This window comes from Saccostrea cucullata, unplaced genomic scaffold, assembly GCF_032062105.1.
Source record: "Saccostrea cucullata isolate Sc308-1 unplaced genomic scaffold, CSIRO_AGI_Scuc_v1 ctg9906, whole genome shotgun sequence".
Taxonomy (NCBI): domain Eukaryota; kingdom Metazoa; phylum Mollusca; class Bivalvia; order Ostreida; family Ostreidae; genus Saccostrea; species Saccostrea cuccullata.
The window spans coordinates 1-21,536 of NW_026923636.1; the positions used below are offsets into that span (position 1 = coordinate 1).

The window sequence follows — 21,536 nt, forward strand, 5'->3', positions numbered from 1 at the left end:
GTAGTTGTCCTCTGGCAGCTCCTCATGCAGCATTCTTCTCACCTCTGACACCTTCCTCTCGTCTTCAACCGCTGTCAAACGTAAAAAAAAAAAACGTGAGAAGAAATACTAAAAACAGCTGTCAAGCTCAAATAGTCATATCTCATCTCAGTCAATTTACACTTGATATCTTTCATTTAAAAAGAAAAACACAGAATGCATTCAAAAAGAATGTTTTTTTACTGTGAAGCCTGAGTATTGGTTGATAAAGGTCAAAGGTTAGAAGGGGTTCCTTAAGGTCTCGTAGGAAGATTTTTAGCGCCACGGCTGGAATGTGTTCATCGCCCTCCACTGAGAAATCTACCTTCTCCCCTACAACAGAATACAAAAAAAATTATATAATATACAATTATCATATATTGATGTGGACTTTTTGTCACCTACAACAGTATAAAATAAATTACACAATATCCATTATATAAATATTGCATGTAGTTGAGTGTAACATTGAAAATTTTCACCCCTCGAAAACCATTTGCGCCTCGGTTGACAATGGTTTTTGAGGGGTGAAAATTTTCATTGTTACACTCACCTACATGCAATATTTATAATATTATACTGAATGTTTTATACAGATACATATAACAGTGAACCGTGCAAGCACAAATTCTGTGCAGTCACTATTTTTTGTAATATCACCTGTCGTCAAGCAATGTTGACTGTTGCTACGCTTGTGGGATTGTAATATATTATTCAGTGTTTGTCATACAATTGTGATTGAGTCTTAAGAAAGTATTTTTCACTTTACTTACAAATGGTAATGATTTTGATCACAAAAATCAAAATGTCTCAGATTTGTTATTTCCTCAATTTACATTTTCTCTCTTTTTCTGTAGCAAAATATCCATAACTACTGTTGCTAGGCAAAGTATCAGAAATATTAAAAACACACCTTTTAAACAAATTCTGTGAGAGGTGTTTGAAAGATGTGACCATGAATAGTGCTGACACTAAACATAAATGCTGAATCAGCAAACAATGTAAAACATGCTCCACTGGCTTATAACAAAAAAAAAAATCTTAAAATCTAATTTCTATGTATTGTAAAAATACTTGGGATATTTATCTTTATGGTAGCTTAAAATATTCACATTCAATTTTTAAGCCTTAAAAATGAAAGATTTTTGTCCATCAACCTGGGATATTGGCTGGTTGCTAGGGAAATTTCTTTGGCAAAGTTTCCATGGTAACCATGTCCCGAAAAATTTTCTTTACCTTTAGCAAACATGGCTCAAAGAGCAAGAGAAATTTATGGATTAATTATAACTTTGGACACATATTTGAAGCCTTACCATGATTAAATTTTTTCTGCACTGCTTTCAAGTTTACAGCATTGGCAGACCTTCTGAATATTCCTTCTACATCCAGTGCTGCAAGTGTATATTATACGAATCAATTATAGGCTCACATTGACATAACACATTTAGTAAATGTTCTTTCTTATGTTGTATTACTATCAATGTATGAGAGGCATATCGTTCCCACTGTCTAAACCATTTGATAAATTTTTCTGTTTTTTTTTTTTTTTGTTTTGAAGGGAATTGTCATAAGTCAAGAAAGGGAGATAAATGGACAAAAATTAATAGGTTGGAATTCATTTATATTTTAAATACTTCTCTACATAAATAATTATTACAGCTTATAAAAATAAGGTGAATTTAAATCTTAATGTAGTTAATAATTGAAGAGTGATATCAAAAATTTAGAAAAAAAAATGCTGATATTTAGTTAATTCAATCTTCAGTATAAATTTGTCCTTTAATCTGTCATTTTCTAAAAAAAAATCTGGTACAGCCTGTTTTCTATAATTCTGGAATTTGCATGCTGTACAATTCTGTGTGAGATACAGGTTATAGCAATAACTGACCATTCTGCCTGAGATAATCCACTGTCTGAGATACCACGGGGGGAATGACACAACGGTAATGATTCTTTATACTGAAAATGAAATAAGTACTGTGAAATCACTAATTTTTGTGGGGGGTCAATTTTCATTTTTTCGAGGTTTCTCCAGAGAGACCCACAAATTTATGACCACCACAAAATGTAAAATTTCATATGCATTACTACTTAATATTTTCCAACCAAGAATTCAAATTCCCACAAACTGATAATTTTTCCTCAAACCTGAAAAATTTGATCCACAAAAATATGTGATTTTACAGTAACTAGGTCATTACTCTTCCCAATAACTTAATATACAGCAATATGAAATATTCCGAATGATTAAACCTTGACATCAATAGCTGCAGAGTCATTAGCTGGATAAAAAGTAACAAAGGCTATATAAACTTACTGCTGAAGAGTAACTCCATACTGCTGAGTGGGCAGGGTACCAGCATCACTGCTATCTACACCATAGGGATACTTAGGCTTATTGGAGGACACCAGTTTAGCATCATGTCTACAACATTAAAGTATCATGTCAACAATGTTAAATTATCACATCTACAATGTTAAAACTTCATGTCTACAAAGTTAAAACATCATGTCTACAATATTAAAGCATCATTCTACAATCTTGTTAAAGCTTCATGTCTACAATGTTAAGGCATCATGTTTACAACGTTAGAGCATTATATACAAATCCAAATTTCATCATGTCTGTCAGTGTGTGTCTGTTTGTCAGTGTCTGTCTATATGCCTGTCAGTGTTCAGTGTCTGTCTGTTTGTCTAGCTGTCTGTCAGTGTTCAGTGTCTGTCTATATGTCTGTCAGTATCTGTCTGTTTGTCAGTGTACACATGTTATATGTCTGTCAGTGTTCAGTGTCTGTCTGTTTAGCTGTCTGTCAGTGTTCAGTGTCTGTCTATATGTCTGTCAGGTATTTCTGTTTGTCAGTGTACATTTCTATATGCCTTTAAGTTTTCAGTGTCTAATCTTTTGTCTAGCTGTCTGTCAATGTTCAGTGTCTGTCTATATGTCTGTCAGTATCTGTCTGTTTGTCAGTGTCTGTCTATATGTCTGTCAGTGTTCAGTGTCTGTCTGTTTAGCTGTCTGTCAGTGTTCAGTGTCTGTCTGGCTGTCTGTCAGTGTCTGTCTGTTTGTCAGTGTCTGTCTATATGTCTGTCAGTGTTCAGTGTCTGTCTATATGTCTGTCAGTATCTGTCTGTTTGTCAGTGTCTGTCTATATGCCTGTCAGTGTTCAGTGTCTGTCTGTTTGTCTAGCTGTCTGTCAATGTTCAGTGTCTGTCTATATGTCTGTCAGTATCTGTCTGTTTGTCAGTGTCTGTCTATATGTCTGTCAGTGTTCAGTGTCTGTCTGTTTAGCTGTCTGTCAGTGTTCAGTGTCTGTCTGGCTGTCTGTCAGTGTCTGTCTGTTTGTCAGTGTCTGTCTATATGTCTGTCAGTGTTCAGTGTCTGTCTATATGTCTGTCAGTATCTGTCTGTTTGTCAGTGTCTGTCTATATGTCTGTCAGTGTTCAGTGTCTGTCTGTTTAGCTGTCTGTCAGTGTTCAGTGTCTGTCTGGCTGTCTGTCAGTGTCCCTGGTAGGACAGCCAATGACAATCCTCCCTTGAGAAATTTGTAATCATGCCATGCACATAAAAAAGAACAGATACATGTGTGAACAGGAAAGTTGATAATGAGAGAAAAACTTACTGCAGTACTAATGGTGGCACAACCAACTGATCAAAATGTAAGTGGGCTTTCAACTCATGTAAGTAGTTAACATACATTATTTTTCTTCCAAACTTGACACTGAAAAGACAAATATAGTAAATATCTATAATCTAAAACTGGCTTTTCTTCTGAAAATTAAGATCAGATTTTTATTGTTAATAACATGATTAACATGATTTAGAGAAACTCTTTATGATTTCATATTTCAAATAATCTGTACAATAATGTAAAATCTATAATACCAATATAAAATTAACACATGTCTAGCATACACCTTTCTCAAATTATCACAAAAATAATGTAAGCAACCAAGCCCAACTGAGCTATTATCAAAGTCACAGCCTGCATTAAGTCAAATAATGGAAACAGTTGTCTTCAGTTACCATATTGGTCCAGAGAATATCCTACCTATCTACGTATTACTTGTACGTATATAAAATGACTCCACAAGCATGAAGTGTCAGTTTTGACTATCATGTCTTTCTCTAAAACAAAATTGTTTCCTTTACGTTTCACAGAAAAATAAATGTCTTTAAGCACATGTACAATCTATTGCCATTTTACTCTGATAAAAGATTCCTTGGGAAAAAAACCTAAACAATTCCTACAGTAAAAAAAAAAAATTCTGAGCTGCAACAAAATCCAAGACGTTTATTCGAGTTCTTTTAAATTATATCTCCATTGTACAGAAATCAGACAACTCTTCTCTACATGTTAATGTCAAAATCATATTCCTAGAAAGCTACTTTACCTGAGGAGGTTTTTACAACCTTGGTCCACTAGTAGCGTCTTTGTCTTATATCTGGATATTGATTTTGAAGTGCTACCTATATATATGTGATATACCTGTACATGATGTTAATTGTTTCTGATAGTCTTATTGACGTATAACGTGTTGCTAAATCACGTCATTGCAAAATCATGGCCATTTCCACGTGAAGAGAAAAAGGTCAAACACTGAGGATGGCCTCTAATATAGTGCACTAAAATACAACAAACCAAAGGAGAAAAGGCAAAAGCCTTGTAATAGAACACTGTGTTAAAACTTACATCAAGTATGGTTAAACAAGTAAAGGAAATAACATTCTCTTTATGCTATAAACCAGCATTTATTTGTGTTTGAAAAATATTACATGTACTGTACTGATATATACATTCAGGGAAATTTTCACCACTATTCTATTTTCATCCCTTTCCCCTTAGACACAAGTCATGGGCACTAGACTTTCTTACACATATCTGTGATTTGGTGAATTTAAAATGAAGCAACTTGTTTGCAAGTGTGCAGGGACAAAAATTACACAAGGTGAAAATGACCCTGTATACAGTATGTATTTTCGTGATTTTTCTTTACTTGCCATTATTTATCTCAATGAATCACCATCATCATGCATTACATTATCCTAAACCCTTCACTGCAGAAAATTTGCCAACGGACAAATTATGAATAAAACCGCAAAAAATTGGTGTTTGATAGCGTGTGTGCCGTTTTTATAAAATTATTAATGTTGATATTATAGAATTAGACAACAGATATTATCTATTAATTAATTTTATCAATACAACTGACTCCTATTTATATTCACCATTATTCACCTGTAAATGCTAAAAAAATTAAGAAAATTTTGCAAATTGTAAATTCCTCTATTAAGTAACAGGATGCCTTTACAATCATGAACTTCATTGCAGTAAGTGTGTTTATCAGTCACAGTATTTTGAACTTTTTTTTACCATTACGCGTGTACAGAATTATCAATTATCAGTGTAATTTTGGCTACATGATGCGAATGTGTGTCTTGTAGAAAATCTATATGTGTTTATGATGTAGGTGCTTATTAATACATATCTGGTATCATGAAATGTTAAAAATAACATCATTTAAACCACAGATAGATATATTTAACTTACGTCATATATCATGTACAAAAGTGAGTCAAATCAAGACAATAGTCTCTCTTTCTCTCTATATATATGTAGTATAAATGTAGGGAATAAGGTAATGGTTGTCACAGAAACATTAACATTTCTATTTGTTTCTTTGAAAGTTTGTTGACTTGATTTCTTGATCATTGCACCGGAATGCAACTTTTGCTTAGCAATAGGTCAGGAGCTAAGATGGCCTAGTATGCATGTAAATGTCATGCATCTGTCTTTAAGTTTGAATGCTAAGGAGGCCTAATATGGATGTAAATCTTGTGTAACTGTCTTTGTATTTGACGTCACGTGGTGGAGACTATTAAAATGACATGGGAGGCTCCTTTAATCTAAATCTATTAGTCTACATTTTTAAAATCTAAATCTACAATTTTATTTCACAATGAAATGGAAATATAAGGAATCAGTGTCTAGTTAGGAGACTATGTCAGGGACTTTAATGATAGTGGGAAAAATTGGGATAATTTATGCATGTTTCTAACTAAAGCCTGTTATGCAAATTAGCCCACGTTTTTAACTATCATTGATGCCCTGGCATACTCTCCTAACTAGACAGTGATTCCATAAAAAAAACCCCTCTGTGATTGAGGCGTATAAATAAAAAAAAAATGGTCAAGTGTATCCATTGTTTTTCCAACTAATATTAATTACTCTTTATTTTTTATTTATTTATTAACATTGTAATGTATTTTTCTATCTTAAGATTTAAAATGAACACTAGAGGAGGACATTTTTAGAGGAATTTAAACCTTACGTATGGTAGGAGCAATATATTTTTAAATTTCAGCCCATTTTGGTGTGTATGACATTTCAACCCCCCTTAAAATTTTTGTGTGTATGTTGCAATTTTGTTAAACTTCAAATGTACTAAATTTTTCATTCATATAATATTAAATCAAGATATCATATAACACTATATCAAGATATCACTATATTCAATTACATTAAGATACCATGACAATGTTATAATTCATCAAATCAACAAATCACTAAATGTTGAGACTTTTTTCTTACGATTTGATTCTGTTCAGTTAAGATATCCTTGTTAAAAATATATCAGAAACAAAAAAAAGATTTATTTAACAACCATAAGTCATGTTGACTATTGTTTTTTTGTTTGTTGTTTTTTGGTGAGGTTAAGTGTGCAAATCAAATAATTACAACAACACTAAATGAAAGGAAACAATCCACCATTGGAAAAAAATTCTGTGCAAGTTACATTATTTTTTAAAGAGTTAGTTTGTTTATACAATTTAAATACAATCTGAGAAAAAGAGTTCTAGTTCTCTACTAAAGAAATTAATTCATTAATTGAAAATTTTAAACTAAAATTTACTTATTTACATGGAAACTTCCTTTTCATTAAAAATAAATTACCACTGATATTCCAAAATATGTGCATGTAATCTTAGTACAGATTTCTAATTAAATACAATCTGAAAGAGTCTTCTACCAATAATTTCATTACCAAAGTATTTAAACTCTGACAATACAGCTTCATAATTTTGAATATTTCTTACAATCTGAAATAATCTTCTAACAAGTTTATTATCAAAGTATTCAAACTATGATAATACCACGGTACCTAGGAATGTTTTCTTTGCACTGATTAACCAATCAAAATAGCACAATATGTAAAAAAAAAAAATAATAATAATAATTAGACACTAGAGGCAGAATTAATTCTCTGGTACATACCTTCTGGAGGCAAAGATATGAAAGATAACAAAAGAGAAAAATAAACAGAGAAAAAAAAATAACTTGGGGATTCATACATTAAAATTCCTAAATCACCCGCTTCATAATCCACTTTCTGTATTTAGTGTGATTATACATGTCAGTTTTTAATGTTTTAATGGAAAAAAATTCTCCCCTCAGTAGGACAGATCATGCAAATAACAAAGAGGAGGTTGAATAAATTTGATATTAGGTACTTAACAGATTTAAACATCAAAGTAAAAGGGAACAAGACAAAACACTCCCTACTAAAAACACCAACATAAACCACATGATATAAAACTAATCACATGACCAACATGTGACTTCAACTAATATACTCACCTGATAAAAGGTTTAAATATATTCCATAAGATTTTAATGAAGTTGGTTGGGTGAACAATATAACAAGCCTTGAGATTCTTTTTGTACCTGTAAAATAAGACAAAAAGAGATTGTACACACAGTAGTGAATATCTAAAACAAGAGGCCCATGGGACACATCGCTCACCTGACTTCCCCCTTGTTATACATAATGCATCCCCACCCTTCCCCCGGGGGTCATAATTTAGACATTTTGAAATCTACACTACCCCATAATCCTTCCATGTGCACATATGTTTCCGCTTTTTTGGCCCAGTAACCGGTTCCTGAGAAGAAGATTTTCAAAGATTTTACCTATATATTTCTATGTAAAACTTTGATACCCCATTGTGGCTCCGCCCTTCCCCCGGGGGTCATAATTTAGACATTTTGAAATCTACACTACACCAGGATGCTTCCACATAAGTTTCAGCTTTTCTGGCCCAGTGGTTCTTGAGAAGAAGATTTTCAAAGATTTTTCCTATATATTTCTATGTAAAACTTTGATTCCCCATTGTGGCCCCACCCTTCCCCCGGGGGTCATTATTTGAACAATTTAGAATCTACATTACACCAGTATGCTTCCATATAAGTTTCAGCTTTTTGGGCCCAGTGGTTCCTGAGAAGAAGATTTTCAAAGATTTTTCCTATATATTTCTATGTAAAACTTTGATACCCCATTGTGGCCCCGCCCTCCCCCCGCGGGTCATGATTCCTACAATTTAGAATTTACACTACCCCAGGATGCTTCCACATAAGCTTCACTTTTTCTGGCCCAGTGGTTCTTGTGAAGAAGATTTTCAAAGATTTTTCCTATATATTTCTATATAAAACTTTGATTCCCCATTGTGGCCCCGCCCTTCCCCCGGGGGTCATTATTTGAACAATTTAGAATCTACATTATATCAGGATGCTTCCACATAAGTTTCAGCTTTTTTGTTCCAGTGGTTCCTGAGAAGAAGATTTTCAAAGATTTTTCCTATATATTTCTATGTAAAACTTTGATACCCCATTGTGGCCCCGCCCTTCCCCCGGGGGTCATTATTTGAACAATTTAGAATCTACATTATACCAGTATGCTTCCACATAAGTTTCACTTTTTCTGGCCCAGTGGTTCTTGAGAAGAAGATTTTCAAAGATTTTTCCTATATATTTCTATATAAAACTTTGATACCCCATTGTGGCCCCGCCCTTCCCCCGGGGGTCATTATTTGAACAATTTAGATTCTACATTATACCAGGATGCTTCCACATAAGTTTCAGCTTTTCTGGCCCAGTGGTTCTTGAGAAGAAGATTTTCAAAGATTTTTCCTATATATTTCTATGTAAAACTTTGATACCCCATTGTGGCCCCGCCCTTCCCCCGGGGGTCATGATTGGAACAATTTAGAATCTACGCTACACCAGGATGCTTTCACATAAGTTTCAGCTTTTCTGGCCCAGTGGTTCTTGAGAAGAAGATTTTCAAAGATTTTTCCTATATATTTCTATGTAAAACTTGGATTCCCCATTGTGGCCCCGCCCTTCCCCCGGGGGTCATGATTTGAACAATTTAGAATCTACACTACCCCAGGATGCTTCCACATAAGTTTCAGCTTAACTGGCCCAGTGGTTCTTGAGAAGAAGATTTTTTAATGACCCAACCCTATTTTTCACTTTTCTTGATTATCTCCCCTTGCGAGGGGATATGTCCCTTCATTTTAACAATTTAAATTCCCCTTCACCCAAGGATGCTTTGTACCAAGTTTGGTCAAAATTGGCCGAGTGGTTCTTGAGAAGAAGTCGAAAATGTGAAAAGTTTACAGACGGACGGACGGACGGACGACGGACAAAATGTGATCAGAAAAGCTCACTTGAGCCTTCGGCTTAGGTGAGCTAATAAAAGTGTGATACAGTCATAGCACTACATTTAAGTCAATCATAATCACTAATCAAGTGAATTGGAGGTTTTACTTAATGATGTGGTATCTTACTTAGTTGAGTTCTTTATATAACACAAGTAAAGTATCGTATTGAGATAGAGTTCTTCATACAGTAAAACTCGGTTACAACAAAGTCACTGCGACATTTGAAATTACTTTGATATATCCGTAATTCGTTATATCTGTTGGAGAATTCATTAAATTTATATAGCTGGGGATCCAAGATAACTTTGCTATATCCATGAATTCACAATATTCGTGTTCGTACTATACAAGTTTGACTGTATATCTGTATAGTATGGTATGTTACTTGGTTGAATTTTAATATAACTTTAAAGTATAGTATGGTATTGAGATAGAATTCTTTATATATCTGTAAAGTGTGCTATCTTACTTGCGATCGAGTTCTTTATATATCTGTATCAGCCAGGAAAGCCTAGGTTTATTTTTACTGGTGAGGCCAAAGTGAAGATATACCAGCACATAGTCATTCTCTACATACTGGTCCAGAACATGCTTCATATACCTAAAAAAAATACAAATGACGAAAACTGAATCTTTTACATCAACAGTTATTCAATATACTAAGTTCCATAGTTGAAGTCGTTAGAATGAAGTGTCTGTGATGTGTTCAATTGATATAAACATTCAGTAGTTGTTTTCATACTGCTGGCCCTAACTGACGTACTGTAGTAAACGTTGATGGTCAATCTGCGTACTTGGAGGTAATTTACAGGCCGCGAAGACAATGACCTTCCTACCATAGAGGTCATCTCCTGTAAAACATAAATAAGGCTGTAATTACAATTATCACTGTTATATCACCTGCTTTCACTGGGGATTTTAATTTTCATGGGGGGGGGGGTGTGTTAATTTTCAGGGTTTTCAAGGTATGGAGAGACCTAAGAATTTATGTCCACCACAAAATGCAATTTTTCACACATACAGTGTATAACTACTGAACAATTCTTCAATCAAGAAATTGAATTCCCATGAACCAATATATTTTCCTCAATCTAGGAAATTTTGACTCCTCGGAAACATGTGAATTTACAAATGTATACAAGCTGTAACTAGACAAAGTACTACAGAGGTTCTTAATTTGAACTTCATTGTTGACTATAATTAAGTACAACCACAATACATTTCAGTGGTTTACATTACAACACTTTCAGATTTGGGCCTTCTGAACACCTGAACGGTAAGACCTATATGACACTGTAAACAATTTGAATTTTTTAAATGTTTTAAACAAAACCTCAGTTAAATGTCAAATATAATACATTTTGTATGAAGAAATTAACTATGAATATATATATCAAACCTAAGGCCACGTTTTTTAATAAAGTGATCAAAAAGTATCTTTAATATAAAGTTATTCTGATAATGGGTAAAGAAAATGACCATATTTGTGTCCAAATGACAGTGGGACAGTTTTGTCATTTACAATATGTACAACTTATTTTTTTATAAGCGACATATTGATTTTTTTATATCAATAGTTTTGATTTTACCTCATGTAAAATTTTATAAATTAAATGTATTTTCACAAAATTGAATGTTATGGCGTAAAAAATGTACTAATGACAATACCGCGTTCAAGTAATATAGCATTACTTAGGCAAATTTTATAAAAATTCCCTTTATCGGAAACATTATTCAAAAAAAAATTACAGAAATCATAATACAGTCAAGTTCTTATAAAGTTATTCTTTAAATCAAAAATGAATAGTCACACAACTTATTGTTATAAGCGACCTTTGTACCTTGTAAAATTTTATAAATCAAATGTTCCTCGGAATGAGCTAAAAATGGTTATGTTTATATTCCTTTGTGGACATAATTTAGTGGGTCTCTTCATACCTCAGAAGCAATGAAAATAATAAAAAAAGTGGTTTCCCAGTATTCAAAATACAGCTGGACACAAAATAAAACAAAACAGATAGACACAAATACAGACAAACAAAGAGATTATTATGTAGTAGTCATTCATTGGATATCAGGCCAGGCCAGGGGACCAGCTCACTTTTGATCCCAGTCTTAAGTTTCTGCGAGTAGTGCTCTATATTCCTTTGGTAAAAGTAAGACTGAGATCAAAAGTGAGCTTGTCTAAGTCCCCAGGACTGGTGTATAATATAATACTCACAACTTCTGATTCTATTGTATTGTTGCCCTTTACTACTGACCTGCCACTTCTAAGATTTTGTGCTCAGCAATGTCCTGAAATTCTACATCAGTTTCTTCATCATCCTGGAAATAGTTATTTAACTGAAAGTTCAAACAATAACCATACAGAAACAAAACATATATACTTGTTTAGCAAAAAATAAATTAAAAAAAAAACCAAAAATTCTCATTTAGCTTAAAATAAATAACAGAAACAAAACATATGATACATTTAAACATTAGAGAAATATATGTCTATAATGACTAAATTAATTTGACCATTAGACTGAATATATAACAGTGCCCTTGACCTAAAACATTGGGCTTTGACCTTGAATGTTAATAAAATATCAAGTCTTTTTTCACTTATTTAAAATTCAAAGTCTAGCTAACAGACCAAAAACGAATACGTGAGACATACCAACTTTATATAACAGACCAAAAACTGGGTAGACATACCAACTATATATGACCAAAAAGATAAGACTTTTAAACTATACATTTATATAGCAAAAACTGAATACGTGAGACATACCAACTATATATCTAACAGACCAAAAACTGAATACGTGAGACATACCAACTATATACCTAACAGACCAAAAACTGAATACGTGCGACATACCAAAATGTGAGTTAACCTCACACAGTTGCCATCATAGTATGCCCTCATATCCATACTTCTATTGCAAACTCTAATTATTCTTATTAAGACTAATGTAAAAATAGGGAAGAAAAGATTACAAATATTTAACTTTAAGAATCAAGAGGAAGCTTCCCTCTGAGTTCTGAGCAGATTAATATACAGGTACCAGGTGTGTTCCCTTCAACACAGACAGGGAGGAAGTATTACTGCTTTAAAAACCGTTAATACTTGCAATAAAATCAACGTGTGTAAAATGTCTGTTGATACTTACAGTATGTATTAAGAGTGTAAATGGGGGACACAGGTTTAAACTGTCTGTAGAAACTCTCACTAAAAGCAGAAGGTATGAGGACACAGATCTAAAATGTTTTAGTACATTACCTGTTGACACAATCAAAGTAAAGATGCTATTAGGTGCTGAGTACTACAGAACATTACCTATTGACACTAAGAGTAAAGACTCTACATGTTGTCCAGTTATACTTACGGATGGGGTACCAATCTCTGCCTCAAAATCCTCATCAATGAGTCCATCAGGGGTGATGGCACCGCTACGGAAGGGGGCGGGGCCATCTGCTCCCTCCCTCGTTAACTCTGTATAAATAAACAGCAGATTAATTAACATTTTATACAATACCAATATGAAAGGGGGCGGGGCCATCTGCTCCTTCCCTTGTTAACTCTGCATAAATAAACAGAAGATTAAGGTGTTATACAATACATGTAAAACCCTGAAATATTCAATTCTCAATCTCCTCAGGTATATATATATATAATATGTACTTAAATATGCACACAAGTAATCATTCATTATCATTTAAATTTTTGCAGTGTTTTTGTAAAATGGGAGTTATAATTGCATTATTATAATAAGTACAATAGGATATATTTTAATAGTATGCTATTGAACTCTAAAACCTTAATATCTGACTGATCATACCTCAGTAACATTATAATTGAAATTTGGAGCCAAATTGCTGTCCAACATAACTTTTAATACAAATATAACACTTTTAAAAACAATGTGTAATATCTGTATCCATATTTACAAAGTTAACACAGGTTCCTCTCATTATCTTGTGATTGTAAATGTTTTACCCCATATATTTCTGGCTTGCATCTTTAAAATTGTTTGTTCAAAGAGGAAAATTCACTGCTTTGCCCTACAACATGGTGGCTAAGGGGAATAACTCTGAGGCAAAATATGTCAAAGGAAAACCATATATTGATGCCCTAGCATACCCAACAAACTAGACAGTGATTCCTTATTTATTATAGCTTATACAGACATTTCATTCCACTAAAATCATTACACTATAAACTTATATATATATATATGTGTTAGAAGTATATATTATTACAATACAGGTGTAATACAGATATTTATTGTGTTAACTAAATTTTATCAGTTAGGTTCGTTTTTAAATTACTGCAACATTTAATCAGATTAAAATGTATATTATAAATATTGAATAATACAGAATACAAAACTACATATAAATGCATACAGATACTACATAATAAGTCTGAATACAGCCATGCATTGACTGGGATATCATACGTCAAGTATAAATGATTTGTTGGAGATCAGTAAGATTGTTGAGGCACCCAAGAAAGACAATATTCACCGAGCCTGAAGTACGAGTGGAATGTCATTCTTAGAGAGTAGCTTAATAATCATACTGATCATGCATGCTGGTAAAATATAATGTCAAAAGTACTTTTATTAAATGAACACACTAGTCTGCTGGTTTTCTGACAAAACACAAATAAATCATCAATATTTTTTGCGTCTGTTGAAATGTCTTAATGTCAACAATCAAATTCAGAAAAAGAAGGCATTCATTACATTCTAAAGTTGGCATGATGTTCAATTATTAATGTGATGGTCATTTTATTTTAATTTCATTTTTGATGTAAATACATTTAAACCCATCAGATTTGCAGTTCAATTAATAATGTATGTACTGTACTGTTTTCACAGTGAAATACATAAGGCACAACATCAAGTATATAGTTTTAGATTGAGTAGAATATATAAGAACAAATTCTACAAGAGAATACACATCAATTAATTTTATATAATTGTAATAAGAAATTGTTAATATTTATAAACTGATTAACAGGTCAAAGTGCAATCACTCAGAAAGAAATAAGAGAGGAGCCATTATTGACACTACGCCGAGCTGAGTTTTATCCCAGATACAAGCCATGACAAAACATCTCAGGATTAACACTCATCTCAAGCACAAATCCAACATGGCATATTACATATTGTATGGAGGTAATTTCATCATTTTTTTTAATAAAAAGAAAGAAAATACTTTTTCAAACACTTCAAGCAAAGGTTACATTCACATTGCTGATTATGATAGCTCTTTTGTTATTTTTATCTCAGAAGCATCATTTTACTTCCTACAATGAACATTTCTATAACAGAATTCTCATTTTTTCACAAAACTCTTTTTTTCACATGCTGGATTCATTCTTAAGACTGAGAGGATTGTTAATGTAGCACACACAGCATTAGTCCTTAGCTTCCAGGAACCATCAGAGCTCATGTGCTGGACCCTTTTAAGCCTACCAACTGGACCCAGTATTAATTTCCTCTAGAGAGACTTAATACTTGTCTGTAAACACCCAAAAAAGTATTAAATGGACCCCATAAATTCCATCAAATCAAAATCTCATTATCTGGATTCTAAAATGTATTTGTCCTATAAAAAAGCTGGATCCTTTAAAATGTATTAGCTGGGTCCTATAAAACCTATCAGCTGGATCCTTTAAAATGTATTGCCCTATAAAGCCTATCAAGTAGAGCCCTATAAACACCCAAAACTATGATAACTGTACTGGATTCTAAATTAATCAATACTCTGTGAGCTTCAGCTTCAAAACCCATTGGCTGGAACTCAAACCCCATTAACTGGAATCAAATTCCTGTCAAAAGGAGTCTTAACCAACAAAACCCATTCCCTGGATACAATACTAAGTGGACTACAGATAAGCTGCGAGCTACCCCTGTGTTTACAATACTCATGATCATACTTTGTCAGACACCCCTTATCAACAGGTAGTTTGATTATCCTACTCTGACTAAATTTTGTCATTTTAAAATTTTAATGAAACTAAAGTTTGGCTGTGAATAATCATTTCTTTTTCTTTAATTTTTTTTGGTAGTTTTTCTTAGATCGTTAATCTATCAGTAATAAAAATGCTTGCTTCTGTGCACACTCTGATGACCCCTGGATGACCTCTGACCTCTCTTACCCGGGCTGTTCCAGTCGGTGATTGTGGGTAATATTGCTCTACCAGATTCCCATTGTTCTGGTAAGCTGTAGCTTTCATTGGAAAAATTTCCTTAAATACATTAACAGAGATGCTTGCTTACTTTTTCTAGGACAGACTTTGATCTCAGGAAAAGTTTAAAATATTTGTATGATAGGACCAAAAAAAACAACAAACAAACAAACAAACAAAAAAGATTTCTGAAACTAAGAGATAAAGAAAAAACATTGAAACTTAAATAAAGCATACAAAATATGCATTCACAAATCAATATTTAAGGACAGATGATACAAACAAATGTTTTCCTTGAAAAAGATTAAATATCATGTCACAGGAAAAGCTAAAATATTTGTTTGATACAAAATGGTGTTGATTAATTTTTACATTTCAAAAAAAAATAACAAACAAACAAACTAAAAATTTAAAAAAAAAACAATTTCTGAAACTACATTCAAGAGAAAATAAAAGAATAAAAAAATAATATAAACTTAGAAAAAATAAAGCAGGTGAATTTTACAAAATATGACAAAAAATTGGCAATATCATATAGGCTGATTTTTACCATTTACCTTTTCCTGGCTCGGTATATTGAAGATTTTAACTTTTAAAGAAAATTTGGACATGTAAACCTTTACTGAATGTGATTTGTCTATATTTGTTTTTTCATTGAAATATTTTAAAAACAACTAAACCAACAATTGGGTGCTGTTAAGATGCAGCAATTCAGCTCTAGATGCTCAGAAAATAACATGCAAAAACATTAACCCCACTGTTCCCAATATAGCTCAGTAAAGAAAGTTTCATTGATTCAATTCTATAAAATGATTCTCAGCGATTTCACCCAAAACTTTTACCTTCCAATTCAGCTTCATAATCTAGGTCAGCTAGTTCAAGAAATCAGATATCAAATTTAAATATTGTAATGTAAAATTTTAGACAATAATTTAGAAAGAATTTGTGTCTGTGCTATAGATAATGTATTTTAAAATGCTTTGAACATTCAGCTTTCCCTGTGTCAGGGATAATTTCTACCTGTCTGTACAGACAATGATAACTATTTACCTTCTTTTGCAGCCAACTCCAGTCCACATTCATCAAACTCTAAATCCTGTTCCTCATTTTCAAACAGGCCTTCGTCGAGAGCTTTTTCAGCTTGTGCCAAATCTACAACACATCAATATACTCTGTTAACCCTCACACTTACTGGCCATGTGTTAGGCTCCTTTACCAAGCTTTCTTTACAGAGCAATAACAATACTCCTCAAGGCATGTTAGGCCCAGCTGTGCTCCCACAATCTCTGTTACTTTTTTAAACATTAAACCTATACTGACACAAAATATTCAGCTATGAATACCTAAGGGTTCCATTTATGATAAATAATCCCTGCCTCTCATCTCTTTCTCATCAATATTAACAATCTCCATCAGATGCACACATTGATGTATTGATAGGTCGTGCCTTCAGTGTACAGACCGTTATTGGTATAATTTACCAGTATACCTTATTATTTTCTTCCTATTACCAGTCTGTCAGTATAAAACCTTCTGGTTATTTATTTCCTTTCTTAACTTTATTTTATTTACTTTATTTACTACGGTAGTATATCCCCAATCATTGCTATTTAGTAAATACAGTGATTTATAACTTTCATATTAATGTCAACTGGAAGCCAGTCTTCTGTCCTGGTAGCTAGTAAGTAAACTACAACAGGGAAATAATACATGATAAAAAACACCTTACTGCTTTTGTGCCCTACTATACATGTATTTACATTTACAATGCAGCCCTTGGTAAAAAGAAAAATCCAAAAAGGTTTACGATGCACAGGCACTTGTTTCTGTAATAATTTTTTACTCATAGTATAATAATAACACAAGGTATCTAACTCCAAATTAGGAACACCTTGAAGTCACCATGCCAACTTCTCTATCATGATCTTCTGCTATAAGGCTCCATACTGTGTCATGTTTAATAAACTTAGCAAACATAAATAAATTTCAAACAAGAGCCTGTGTTATGATGCTGTAAAAATACTGTACACTGGACAATTTAATTTTTGTCCCCATTTTATTTTCCTCCTTTTCACTCTCATTGTAAGCGGTCTGTCACACTTCCACTAGTAACAATTTTACTGTAAAATCTTGCAATAATCATGTGATGCCAATTGAAGGTCATGATTACACATAAAAGTTTTTTTTTAATTTCTTAAAAGTTTTTGAATAGCTTTTATCTCCAATAGAACACCTTGAAGTCACCATACCAACTTCTCTACCACAATCTTCTGCGATAAACAATCCATACCAAGTCATGTTTTTTCCTGAGTTATTTATAAACTTAACAATCATAAACAATTTCAAACAAGAAAATGAATATAAAATGTACATATAGATATGCTTTAATAGCATTCTGACTAAAAACATTTATTTTCTTTGATCAAGTGAAAATGCATTTTCCCCAAAAGCATTTTTTGGGAGACAATAAGTAATAAGCTAACTTTCATTCAAGTGTGAGAAATATAAAGTTTCAGAACCTTCTCAGGAGTTGAAAATTTACTTATATCTTAATGCTGATTGTGAAAATGTGAAACATTCAAGATAATTTTCAGGAAATAGATTAATGGAAATGATGAGTAAATTTGGACTTTATGCCCTGTTCACACGGAGAGTTTAATTCGAATTAAACGTATGTTTACTGCGAATTAGCTTCGCTTAGCGTTCACACGGAGAATTTAATGCGAATTAGTTTAATTCGAATTAGTTTACTGCGCATTAAATTACTTTGCATTAGCTACGTGTGAAAAGCAAAGCTAATTCGAATTAAATTCTGACGCATGCGTAATGGCAAAATTTACTCAAATGCCACTTGTCGGTGGTCAGCTATAGGTACTTGTGCTATTTTTGAGTGAATAACTAAGGAAAATTTTGTTAATCATCAAAATGTGCATACAGACACTTTGCCAGTATGCCAAATGGATCTGCTTTAGCATGTGGTGACGTGATTTGCAAATGACGTCATAATAGCCGGGCTGCAGAAGTAAAATTTTAATTCGCATTAGTTTACTTCGCATTAGTTTACTTCGCATTAATTTACTGCGAATTAAACTCTCCGTGTGAACAGGGCATTACATGTAACTTAATTAGTTAGAACTTTTAATCAAAAAGATTAATCTAAACGTCACTAGAATGATGCATCTTCAACTTAAGTTTAAGTAAGCATATTGATTTTCTACTCATTATTACTGTAACGGGAGAGGAGAAAATGCAGCGGACCAAACCGGGATTCGAACCGGGGCCCCCTGAAACTCAGGACAGGTGCTCTACCAACTGAGCTATCTGGCCAACGGTGATCGAACCTGGCTGACTGCCACATTCCCCCCCTCCTTAAAGGTCTTTGGCCCTCCAAAGACCCCAGCCCAAGCTCATCCCTGGCAGGTCTTTCACCTGTTAATTCCAGGGCATGTCACGGCACTAAATGTAACAGGAGAGGAGAAAATGCAGCAAACCAGACCAGGATTCGAACCTGGGCCCCCTGAAACTCCGGTCTGGTCTGCTGTATTTTCTCCTCTTCCATTACATTACTATTTCTTCAGTCATGAAAATTAATAGGCACTGATATACATTTTAAACTGATGAATTGCCAGTATTAAACATCACATTTTATACACATTCCTGGTTTATGTAATGAGAGAGAGAGCTTTATAACTTTTTCTCATGACTCATTATCTAGTAGTAAATGGTGCTTCAAAACAGGAAAATTGTGTGTGTCTAAGTGACATGTAATTACTGTACATACTGTACAACTTAAAACTCCTCACTAAAAACTATAAGACACTCAGAGTATAAAGATAATAAAAATGTACACTAGTGTATAAATCAGTGTGTTACACTCACATAAGATTAGGTGGACACAGAGGGCTGATTGTTATTACTGCACGTAAAATTATCAGTCTTACCAAAGATTTACTTGTTTGTCTTAACTGACTATAAATAAAATACCTTATTTCCTAGCTGTTAAAAAATGCTGCTTCATTGTATGTTTAAATGTTTATTTAGTATTTAAACTCATTTATTAAAATATTGTGCCCATAATATGGTTAGAAGAGGGGGGAGGGGGGCTCCCAGTCCCACCCCTGCAGTCCCCCCTTTTTATACTTAAATTTCAAACATGGCAAAGACTCTGAAGAGTAACTACATACTAAAATCATCTTTGTATGTTAAAGTTTCTTCATTCTTGTGTAAACCATTATTACAAAACTATGATGATCAATTGTTAAGCTGTGTTTAAAAGCATTTTCTTTTGGCCGTGTTCTGTGGGGATCCGGGTTAGAATAGGTCCTCAGTACCCCCTTGCTTGTCGTAAAAGGCGACTAAATGGGGCCGTCCTTCGGATGAGACCGTATAAACCGAGGCCCGTGTCACAGCAGGTGTGGGAAGATAAAGATCCCTCCCTGATCAAAGGCCATAAGTGCCGAGCATAGGCCTAAATTTGCAGCCCTTCACCGGCAATAGTGGAGAGGGACGTTAAACAGAATACAATCAATCAATCTTTTGGCAGTGTTTTATTTGACAATTTGTTAAGAAGAGAAAAGTTTATACTTCAAGATTTCTCAGGTGCATTAGTAATTGTATCTCCAAATTATCATTTACTTTCACGTTTTTCTTATTTGTTCCTTTCTGTATTCAGACAGATAAGTTGTCTCCCAAATTCTGTTTTGCAGGTGTCTCAATATTCACTTCTCATAATTCTGGGAGGTGAAAATAATTTCAGGGAAGGAGAAAAAAATGTAAATCTCAGTACAGTGGACCAGTCATTTTATATAAATTCTGTGAATGGTGCCTCTGAGACCTCGTTCAGACAATTATCAAGTCATCAGTCAATCAGTGTACTTCCTACTTTTAATGTCTTCACTAACCTTGCTCTGCCATTATGTAGGTCAAATTTCTCTTGAGCAGACAATTAAACCATGGTCTCCAACTTATTGATGAAGAGAATGACTTCTGATCGCATTAATTAATTCATCATAAGTCAGAAAAGGACTTTCTGGTAGGTGATCGATTTTTCAGACAATTTTGTTCTGGGCGGAATGTCAACATCCGGTATAGAAAAATAGGTAGTTTTAGTGCCAAGGACGGTATACTTCCGAATTTCCGGAAATTGAAATTAAGCATCCTTCCTGTATCAATCGTTTTATTAGACGATTCTGATAAATATATTTCCTATCTAAGCCAAAATAATATATATGGAGTGTGTCATATTGAGTAAAGAAAATCAAAAGATGCAATTATTCGAAAGGAGGGGGGCGGGTGGGATAAAGGAGACCCCCTTCTCCTTGCAGGCATTTCAATTGATACCTGGGCCTGGATCTGTGCAATACTTTTGCCATTCAGATGTTCATTCAAACATTAAGCTTGCATATGCAATCACTTTACTTATTTTTTTAATTTCAACTGTAGTGTCTTTTCTTGACAGATTCTCAGATAATTCAAGAATTTATTAAAAAAAAAAAAATTGACTGATACAACTCTTATAGACTCAGCGCCCCTCCCCTGGACAGAGCTCAAAATTCCTACAACTGAAACCCTTGTAGCACAATTGCACCAATTATATTATTTTTTCTTTTGCAAGCACTAACACAAATATTTTAGCCCATATTAAAATCATCTTTTTGTCACAATATCCCACTGAACAAGATATACAAAATACTATATACTTAGAGTATATTCTATATTCTGTTTCACATTTTGTTTTTCGATCCCAAGAAAGATATTCATGGCTAACTAGCAACTTAATTTAACAAATAAATTACGATGAATTGATGATTTAGTAATTTTCCTTAGTTA

At 33.3% G+C, this 21,536-nt stretch overlaps 1 protein-coding gene across 1 annotated transcript; it reads right to left on the reverse strand.

Moving 5' to 3' along the window:
• Positions 1 to 3: 3 nt before the first annotated feature.
• On the reverse strand, positions 4 to 20,804 carry LOC134264562 (rho GTPase-activating protein 1-like; the record flags this gene model as incomplete). Its single annotated transcript, XM_062746855.1, has 15 exons — positions 20,609 to 20,804; positions 16,758 to 16,859; positions 16,550 to 16,579; positions 15,678 to 15,767; positions 12,895 to 13,001; positions 11,782 to 11,863; positions 10,284 to 10,371; positions 9,990 to 10,121; positions 7,656 to 7,742; positions 3,639 to 3,737; positions 2,336 to 2,443; positions 1,907 to 1,977; positions 1,332 to 1,409; positions 223 to 351; positions 4 to 71 (listed from the first exon to the last, which is right to left on the reverse strand). Coding segments are annotated over exons 1-15 (1,284 nt in total), but the record flags the coding sequence as incomplete, so codon positions are not given.
• Positions 20,805 to 21,536: the final 732 nt, after the last annotated feature.